Genomic DNA, 10,263 nt, shown 5'->3' with positions numbered 1-10,263 from the left:
TGGTGGTCACTCCACCTAAGCGCCTACTAATAGGACCCAAAATGGTGGATTGTGTATTTATAGGATACACCCGTCCTCATGGTCCTTATCGTTTTCTTGCGCATGATTCTAAGAATCCTGGAATATGCAAAGGCACCATAATAGAATCTAAGGATGCATCATGGTTTGAACATAGGTTCCCATGCTTAGATAAAAGTGAACCAAGTTCTTCTAGACCGGTTGAGGAAATTGTTCACGAGGGTGAATTTGAAAACGATGAACCTCGAGAACAATCTAAGACTGAGGAAATTGAAATCAGGAAAAGTAAATGGCAAAGGACAGAAAAATCCTTTGGCCCTGAGTTTCTTACCTATATGGTAGAAGATGAACCTCAAACGTACCAACAGGCGGTGCATTCATCAGAAGGACCTCAGTGGAGGGAGGCAATCAAAAGTGAGATAGACTCTATCTTACAAAACCATACTTGGGAACTAGTGGATCTTCCTCAAGGATGTAAACCACTAGGATATCGATGGATCTTCAAGAAGAAGATGAAACCAGATGGAACCATCGATAAGTACAAAGCAAGGTTGGTGATCAAAGGATATAAACAACAAGAAGGTTTAGATTACTTTGACACATATTCGCCAGTTACGCGAATAACATCCATCAGGTTGGTGCTTGCCATTGCCGCCATTAGAAATTTGGAAGTTCACCAAATGGATGTGAAAACAGCTTTCTTGAATGGAATTCTCGAGGAAGAAATCTACATGGAGCAACCCGAAGGCTTCACAGCCATTGGGCAAGAAAAGAAAGTGTGTATACTTGTAAAATCCTTGTATGGATTGAAACAAGCTCCAAAACAATGGCACCAAAGGTTTGATCATGTCATGCTTGATGCTGGGTTCAAAATCAATGAGTGTGACAAGTGTGTGTATGTGAAGGACACATCTGATGGATATGTCATTTTGTGTCTATATGTAGATGATATGCTCATTGCTGGAAGTGATGACAAAATCATAAAATCTACAAAGAACTTGCTACAAGAAAGATTTGACATGAAAGACATGGGTCTTGCGGATGTGATTTTGGGGGTCAAAATCACGCGAACCCAAAGTGGACTTGTTTTAAGTCAATCCCACTATGTGGACAAAATTCTTGAGAAGTACAATGCAAATGACTCTAATGAAGCTAGAACTCCACTTGACACAAGTCAACATCTAGCCAAGAATAGAGGTGAACCCGTAAACCAGTTGGAATACTCAAGAATTATTGGTAGCTTGATGTATCTTATGAGTTGTACTAGACCAGACATAGCATATGCTGTGAGCAAGCTAAGTAGATACACGAGCAACCCAAGTTCAATGCATTGGAACTGTATCACTCGGTTGCTTCGCTACTTAAGATACACTCGGGAATACGGGTTGCATTATAACAGATATCCAGAAGTTATAGAAGGACACTGCGATGCAAATTGGATATCTGACACGAATGATTCCAGAGCAACAAGTGGGTATGTATTCACATTTGGAGGTGCTGCTATATCGTGGAAATCGTCAAAACAAACGGTTATCGCTAGATCCACGATGGAATCAGAGTTCATCGCTTTAGATAAAGCAGGTGAAGAGGCAGAATGGCTACGTCAATTTGTTGAGGATATACCAAGATGGCCTAAGCCGGCATCGGCCATTTGTATACATTGTGATAGCCAATCGGCACTTGGCAGAGCTCGTAGCACAATGTATAACGGTAGGAACAGACATATTAGACGTAGACATAATACGATACGACAACTAATCTCTACAGGAATTATCACTGTTGACTACGTGAGGTCAAAGGATAATATTGCGGATCCGCTAACAAAAGGCCTAAGTAGAGAGTTAGTACAGAAGTCGTCCATGGGAATGGGACTGAAGCCCTTGAAAATATAAGTTCATATGATGGAAACCTAACTCAGTAGACTGGAGATCCCAAGAGCTGAGTTCAATAGGAAAACCTAATTGTATGAATTAATAAGGTCACTGTGGGGGATAACCTTACGTATATATAAGGGAGTTTATTGCAAGGCTTAGTAAACTTCCTAGTCCATTCCAAAAGTGACAAGTGTGAGGCTAAGCCTATGGCTTTTAATGATTCGACTAAGGTAACCATACATAGTGAATCACCTATGTGAGAGAGAAGTGGGGTCGCTTCGAAGGGTGTTGTTGGGGCACAATACCTAATGGCTCTCGCAGAACCAGGCTCATGTTCATGACCATAACGAACATAACTATGAGGACTTGACTTTGTCAGGGAGAGTCTTTTGTAAAGTGCATTGTCGTCTACACAAACGGCAGACGAGTTCAAAGACATTGAGTTCTACTCAGAGCTAGTGGGCTAAGTGCATTTCATGAGCGAAGGTTCAAAGGGTAACACCTACCTATCGTATGCAAAACTCAACTGCTGAACTCTAATTGGAATAATGTTGTTTCTGAGATCGACCTCCATTCATGTGGGGGATTGTTAGAAGTTTGGTGTGAATGGAAAAGTCTCAAGTGGTAAAACCACTTTGTCCCACATTGGAGTGGGAACAAAAGGAAAGGCAATTTATAAGGTGAAACCTTATCTAAGCCTTTGAAGTCTTATGACATGTTTTACCACAAGTCCCACCCGCGCGCGCGCAGGGGGGGTGCAAAAAATGGAACCGGATTTAGTTGAACTCGCGTGTGCTCGCACGTCCTGCGGACACGAATGCAGCTCTGAAAACCCGGGTCCACGTGAGGCAGTTTTTTGCACTCAAGACTCATAACCGTTTTTTTTAATTTAATGAGATTTAAAACTGAAACTGAAATGATTATTCTAGATTAATGGTCATTAAAAGGATATTATTATCAGTTTCAAAACTGATGTAGTAATGTCATTTATTCAGTTTTAATCTCTGCAATGATGGCTAGAATTCGGTTATATGTTTGTGCCTATAAAACCAGATCATCAACTGATCAATTTAGACACACAACAACACAGCTTCTGCCTCTCTCTCGCAATCTCTGCAAACAGCATCTATCCGGTTTCTTTTCAGGCAAGTGTTCAAGTCCGGCAGTGCGCGGTGCTGCTTCGAACCGGCGTACCCTGGGAACAGACGACGAATCTGTTTAAGGGAATTGTGTCAAACACAAGCCCGGTTCACTCGTTTAGTATTTGTGCACTTTATTACATTCTGTTATTTTTGTTTTTGATTAAATTTGCAGTTCTTATCAATACCAATTTTCTAACATTATGTTAAAAGGGGTGTAATAAAATTATATAAAAAAAATCCATAAAAAAGGCATTGGCCAAACAAAAAGAAGAATACCTGTGATTGGCCAAAGATCTTTAACATGAGCGTGGAGAAAAGAACGTTGGGTGCTTTTTCTTTTTTTTTGAAAAACGCCTTGGGGGGGGGGGGGGGGGTAATTAGGTGTGGGGGCGTTTTTTTTGGGGGAAAAAACGCCAAAATACAAGTGATCTAAGGAGCATCAATGCAACTTGAGAGCATTGGTGAAATCATACGATATCTGTAGCATAGTGCTTTGTGTAGCATAGTGCATTGTGTTTTGAGCCCATAACATCATACGATATCTAGCATTTTTTGTAATGTTATTTTATTATCAACATTTAGACTGTTTTTGGGTCCTTTTGCATGCATATTAAGGTTGTTGTACTAGACTACTACTAGTAGTGTTGTTTGTATAAAATCTGGACAACTTAAACAGCCTGAAGCATTAGGGATTTCTGCAGAACCGAAAGCTAAGGTATGTTGTTTCTCTTCCATATATATATATTTAAAATGTTGTTACCTTCTGGCAAAGATTATGAATTACTGAAAAAAAAAATGGTTAGAAACTTATGCACAAGAGATTCCTCAAACTGTATACATCTTTACGACATTCTATGCATATGATACAATATGCCACACAGTCATCATGTCACTCTATATTACTTACAGTAAAATGAATTTCAATCTAAAATCATTCAAAATATAGTGCAAACATATACAGTCCAAACCTCTAGATTCACATCACCTTGCACTTCTCCTTCAACCGTTTCTTTATTTGTTTCTTCGATGATTTCTTCGACTGTTTCCTTTGCCATGCCGAATATTCTGCAGGCTGTCAAATCATTAAAAAGATCAAAACTAAATGGCATCAATGAACAACATATTTTATCACAACATACGTTTTTAAATATATCGTGAAATGATAATGTCGGAAAATTGATAGCCTACCTCGGGACCCACAATAAACCCCCTAGGGAAATGTTCAGGCGAATCATGTAGCAACTGTTTTTCCCGTAAATGCTTTCCCTGTAGAACTAGTTGTCGAAAGCGTGTAGCAAGTAGCGGATCATAACTGTCACTGTCACACAACTTAAATGTTTTAGTACAACAAACTTATTTCTGTTCATTTATGTGACAGAAGAAAGGTAGATAATTACTCTAAATTCGTGCCTGAGCTCCCTCGTCGTTCTGTATACTCAACTCTGTCAAGATAAGCCTGAATACAAAAACTCAAGTCAAACGGGTATTTTAGTCATTTGACGCAAACTTACATAAATTGTTCTCGTAGTTTGCCAAAAGAGTATTTTAGTCATTTTACATAAACTTAGCAGTTATTTTAATGGAGATAAGTGATAAAATCCAAACATGATACATATTAAAGCCACATGTATCAAGCATGAAACCTTCTAAAGGGATTTTAACTGTTATTTAACTCCATTTAGTTAAAAGAAAATTGCAACATACATCATTCTTTCTCTTCAAAATCTCATCATCCCATGTGCACTCTTCTATCTCCAGCTCGTAAACCCTAAAGTTCTTGTCCACAAACACTGTATTACCATTCACCTGAAATCACACCATAGCTTACCTCATTAAAACTCAGTAATTGTATTTTGTTTACTTGTATTCATCACCGAAGAATACACGGAGACTTAATAGTTAATACCTCACTTAGCTTTTCCCATATCACACCATTTTCATATATGTAACCAAGATCTGTAACTAAAGTGTACAGTGCACCTTCAAACTGCGTATAATTCGAGTTTAAAATCAGACAACATACAAAAGAATAAGACTTTGAAATGACATACAAAGTTTATTGAAAGAACCAACCTTGAACATCGTACTGAAGTGATCATTGCGAAATAACACACAAAGTTCGCGATCTTTTATACCATCTATCAAGCAATATAAGCTGCAAACAATGCAATAATCAAAGATATCAGAACCTTGTTTTAGCAGAAATATATAACGCGCTGAATGAGCAATACATAGTTACATACCCGTGCACAGTTAACTGACTCGCATTGTTCTCGAGAAAGTTTTTTATCAGTTCCCCTTGTCTTGCAGTAATTCCAACCTCATCTTCATTCTCGTTAGATGTTGAAGTTGAAGAACCGGATATAATTTCCGTCATCTCTATCGCTGATCCACGAACGATATTAACTGCAGATGAGCTTGCTTCATTTGACGTTGTTCCACCGAAAGTTACCCAATCACCATCGCGCCTGATCCTTGATCCGCTACACTCACCACCCGACGTATCTGTTTCTTTCACTACTTCGTCACTTTCATGATTCTCAGGATCTCTAGTATTCATAGAAAGAGTTCTCATATTTCGAATCTGTAGATCCGTAAGATCCTCCATCAGCCTATCATACGACTTTGAGCCAATGGCATTTGAAGTTTCGATATCCTGACACCAATAAAAGACAGATTTATTTATATTTATATTCATGTTGATTGTTAAACATATTCTTATTGCATATACAGATTTACATGCTTAAACGGATATACCTGTGGATCTATAATCCAACCGTGATATACCGGAATGTCTAATATACCAAATACCGGACACTCCCTTTTGAACTCGATATCATCAATCCTGCAACGGATCATGTATTTTCATGTTTTCAACTAGAAACAGATGTAACATGAAACAAAAAGATACTGTAAATAAAATAAACGTACTTCTTGAATTTAACGTTCACATTTAAGCCTTTTGTAAGAAGTGGCAGTACATCTATTGTAGCAGGTATAGCCTTTACATTCTGCAAAAAGGACCAAAACCGATAAAAGTAAAAATGAAGAGAAATATTGCGGTTTCTTCAGTTATTAGTTTTTGTTATCTGGTTTAGAAACATGTAATAAAAACACATGTGCGATTACCTCATGGTGATTGAGTGAAGCGATTAGACTATCGGCCACAAGTGTTAGCAATTGCGCCTCTGTTATAAGAGTATCGTCTGTGCTCAGACCCAATTCATTTCTCAGCGACAGGATGTTGCCTAACATAGATTGCGAAATACAATTTATAACATGAAGCTTTTATCGCTATGTTCATAAAACGGATTGATCACAGTTACAAACTGTAATAATATACACTCATGTGATCGATCATTAACAGAATTCAATCAACTTCATTACCAGACTGCAACTTAATATTACAGTTGAATCAATAATCATCTTTCCACAATTCTTTAGCAAATGTTAAAATTTAACCTAACTTCTACAGAACACTGTTGAAATGCCCTCAAAAATCGAGTATCTGGCGATTAAGTAATCAGTGATCAAACCCTAGAAAACAGTTAAATAGTTCTAGAAACAACCAAATTCAACCAATAACATGAAGCTTTTATATCTATATTCATAAAACTGATTGATCAGTAACAGAATACATTTAACTTCATTATCAGACTGCAACTAAAATACTGCATAAATCATAATATTTCACAATCAGTCTCAAGAAACTTAAAATTCATATTACAGTTAAATCAATAATCATCTTCGCCTAAAACCGAATTATCCGCGATTAAATGGCAATTAAGTAATAATCAGCAACTTGAAATTCAGATTACATAACATTTCACAATCAGTCCCAAGAAACTTGAAATTCAGATTACATAGAAATCAATAAAATATTCCCCCAATTATTTGAAAAAATATGTTAAAATTCAACCTAACCACTACACAACACTGTTAAAACTCCTTCCAAAACCGAATTAACTGCGATTTAATAGAAATTCAGTAACAATTAGCAAACCAAATCAACCGGTCACTTACGAATTATCAACTGATATCAAGAACTAACTATAACTAACCCTAGAATACAAAAAAAACAGTAAACTGAGTGTTAGAACATTACAAACAGCTAGAAGAGGACACGGTCCGTTTCTGCTCTGAATTATGATCGGAGTACGTCTTCCGAAGAACTCGATTGTTTTCGTTCGATAAATCGTTTCTTGAACCGCCTGTTGCTGTTCCCATTCCAACAGCATTCCCGACGTCGCAGCCATTCCGAATGATGGATCACTTTCAGAAGGTTTCTAACAACTAGAAACCAGAGTAGTATACGTATATATGTGCGTGTAATTGTGTGTGTAATTGTGCGTGTATTATGGAAGATGAAGATGCCGGAGTGAGAATCCGGTGAACGGACGTTGAGTTTGTTTTATAACGAACAGAATGGAGGGAAATCTGTTATCTGATTTTGTATTTGAGGGCAGATATAGCCCCTCTAATTTGTAAAGTTGACACTTTTGGCTTCTTACTTTGGTTTTCTTTCTTTATTTTTTAGAGTTAAATGTCATTTTAGTCCTTGTGGTTTGGGCTATTTTGCCAATTTAGTTCAAAGGTTTCATTTTTCGCCTGTTGATCAAAAAAGGTTTCACCGTTGCCATTTTAGTCCACTTGGTTAACTTCATCCATTTTTTCTGTTAACGAGAAGGGCAATTCGATCATTTTATATGTAATTCTGTTAACTAGAAAGGGAATTCGGCCATATAAAATGACCGAATTGCCCTTCTCGTTAGCAGAAAAAATGGATGAAGTTAACCCACTGGACTAAAATGACAATGGTGAAACCTTTTTGGACCTACATGCGAAAAATGAAACATTTAAACTAAACTGACAAAATGGCTCAAACCATAGGGACTAAAATAGCTTTTAACTCTTTTTTTTTTTTTGATATTTTTGTTGGTTAGTGGTAGTTAAGGACTTAAAAGTAAAATATATTAAAGATAGGCATATAAAGAGTTCATTTGATTTGTTGGTTAGTGGTAGTTAAGGACTTAAAAGTAAAATATATTAAAGATAGGCATATAAAGAGTTCATTTGATTTGTAATTGGCGTCAGGATTTGGTAGGAAACCAAACGAGCTAGGTCATTTGAGAGCTACTCATGCTTTGGTGTTAGTGTGAGCCTAAGTTGAAAATCACTTAATAAACAAACCCGAATTCAAGTTTTATACATTGAATTTGACTAGGCCTGCGAGCCTGTCATTTATATAAACTAGTGTGATGTCCCGTGTTTCGTAGCGAATATTGTAATCGAAAGAGAAAACCAGAGAAATCTTGATAAACTAACAATTACCAAAAACAGTAAAACAATTATGATTTTATATATCAAAAAATTATTTTTTACGTTGTTTCTTTTTTTCAATTTTATATGTTCTATATAACTAAATCTTGGTAAAAAAAAGATACTTGAAAATGTAACACTAGAGTATAATAGCAGAATTTTATAAGGTTAAAAGGAAAAAAAAAAAACAAAAATAACATTTTCAATACATACAAACCAAAAAGTTGACGGGAATAGTTAAAGCATTTGGTTGGACAAAAGTGGCGACCAACCCTTTTCTTTCTTTCTTTTTTTTCTTCATAATATAGTTATTTATATTTTTGCATAATATAGTTATTTATAACTTCTGTTAAATTACGATCTTGCCCCCAGTTCGAAATTAAATTTATGCTTTGCCCCAACTTAAATTTACGATTTTGTCCTCAGTTAAAAAATACGATTTTCCCCTGGTTAAAAAAATTATATTTTTGCCTCTAGCTACAGTCTTGCCAAATTACAATTTGGTTCCCAGTTTAAAATTACAATTTCGCCCCCAGTTCAAAATAAAACTTTCTTTTGCCCCCAGCTAAAAATTAAGATTTTGCCCTCAGTAAAAAAATACGATTTTACCCCCGTTTCAAAATAAAAAATTGAATTTGCCCTCAGTTCAAAATATTATTTTACCTCCAGTTTAAAATTACGATTTTACCCCATCTAGAAATTGCAATCTTGCCATTGTTTTTTTGGGCAAAACTATGGTAGCGTTTTATTTTACTTGGTTGACTCAATTTAGTTTTTATTCGTGTCAAACAGCTGCCTAGCACTCGCTAATTGGTACTGATAAATTATTGTTTTGCCCCCACCTCTAAATTACACGCTTGCCATCGCTGTAGTTATTTTTGTATCATAACTATGATAGGGTTTTCCTTTACTTTGTTAACTTGATATATCTTTTTTTTTATATCGTGTTATAAACAGCATGTATAACTAACCGAAATAAACGCGTGCACATTATTAAACTAAGAAATTTTTAATTTAGCGTCTCGCAACACAGACGACGCATAACTCTCGTATACTATATTTAGAAGCCACGTCTCCTTTCAAACTGCGACACAAAATAAAATTGAAAATTTCTTTGGACTTTCACATACCTTCATGACACTTTTGCCCCCTATCCATAAACATTCAACACAAACTCCCGATACAATGCATATGATGGCATTTCTGTAAATAATATAAGTTACAAGGGCTCTATCGTTACTATAGCAAAAAAGTTCTCTTTTTATATATAATAAAATAAAATAAAATAAAATAAAATAGTATAATATAATATAATATAATATAATATATTATATTATATTATAATATAATATAATATAATATAATATAATATAATATAATATAATATAATATAATATAATATAATATAATATAATATAATATAATATAATATAATATAATATAATATAATATAATATAATATAATATAATATAATATAATATAATATAATATAATATAATATAATATAATATAATATAATATAATATAATATAAATTTTCATCTAATTTAAAAACACGTTGTTACATAAAAAAATATGGTGTTTAAAAATATGGGTGGGATCTAGTAAAAAAGACTTTAGTGTGCAACGAAGTAGAGTACAGTAGAAACTCTATAAAATAATACACTTGAGACAATCAAAATTTATTAATTAAAAGAGTTATTAATTAATCGATAAATTAATAATTATTAATTTATATATTAATTAATATTTTATTAATTTATAATAGAATACTTAGTTTACGAACACCTTTTAAGCTTCCACTTAATTATTGTATACAATGCATGTATATCAAATGAACGGCCCAATTTGAAAGAAACCGTGCTAACAAACGAGCTTGGATGACTGGTGTGTTATTTGAAGAATATGTT

The 10,263-nt window shown here is 34.8% G+C and overlaps 1 protein-coding gene across 1 annotated transcript; it reads right to left on the bottom strand.

The window, feature by feature from the left end:
• Positions 1-3,814: 3,814 nt before the first annotated feature.
• Positions 3,815-7,439, bottom strand: LOC110918121 (ubiquitin carboxyl-terminal hydrolase MINDY-1). The gene is made up of 11 exons (XM_022162492.2): positions 7,140-7,439; positions 6,164-6,282; positions 5,966-6,045; positions 5,792-5,879; positions 5,278-5,690; positions 5,108-5,189; positions 4,941-5,021; positions 4,739-4,840; positions 4,432-4,490; positions 4,223-4,352; positions 3,815-4,106 (listed from the first exon to the last, which is right to left on the bottom strand). Exons 1-11 carry the CDS (start codon positions 7,288-7,290, stop codon positions 4,011-4,013), a joined length of 1,401 nt encoding a protein of 466 aa, XP_022018184.1. The 5' UTR covers positions 7,291-7,439; the 3' UTR covers positions 3,815-4,010.
• Positions 7,440-10,263: the final 2,824 nt, after the last annotated feature.

Source organism: Helianthus annuus, chromosome 13 (assembly GCF_002127325.2).
Source record: "Helianthus annuus cultivar XRQ/B chromosome 13, HanXRQr2.0-SUNRISE, whole genome shotgun sequence".
NCBI lineage: Eukaryota > Viridiplantae > Streptophyta > Magnoliopsida > Asterales > Asteraceae > Helianthus > Helianthus annuus.
This window is presented reverse-complemented; position numbering and strand designations above follow the sequence as displayed.

Excerpts from the sequence above, each read along its gene's own strand:
- LOC110918121 (XM_022162492.2), bottom strand. The coding sequence starts at position 7,290 with ATGGCTGCGACGTCGGGAATGCTGTTGGAATGGGAACAGCAACAGGCG. Across the intron at positions 5,190-5,277 it reads AGTCAGTTAACTGTGCACGG|CTTATATTGCTTGATAGATG; the intron begins GTATGTAACTAT and ends CATTGTTTGCAG. Across the intron at positions 4,107-4,222 it reads GGTTTATTGTGGGTCCCGAG|CCTGCAGAATATTCGGCATG; the intron begins GTAGGCTATCAA and ends ATGATTTGACAG.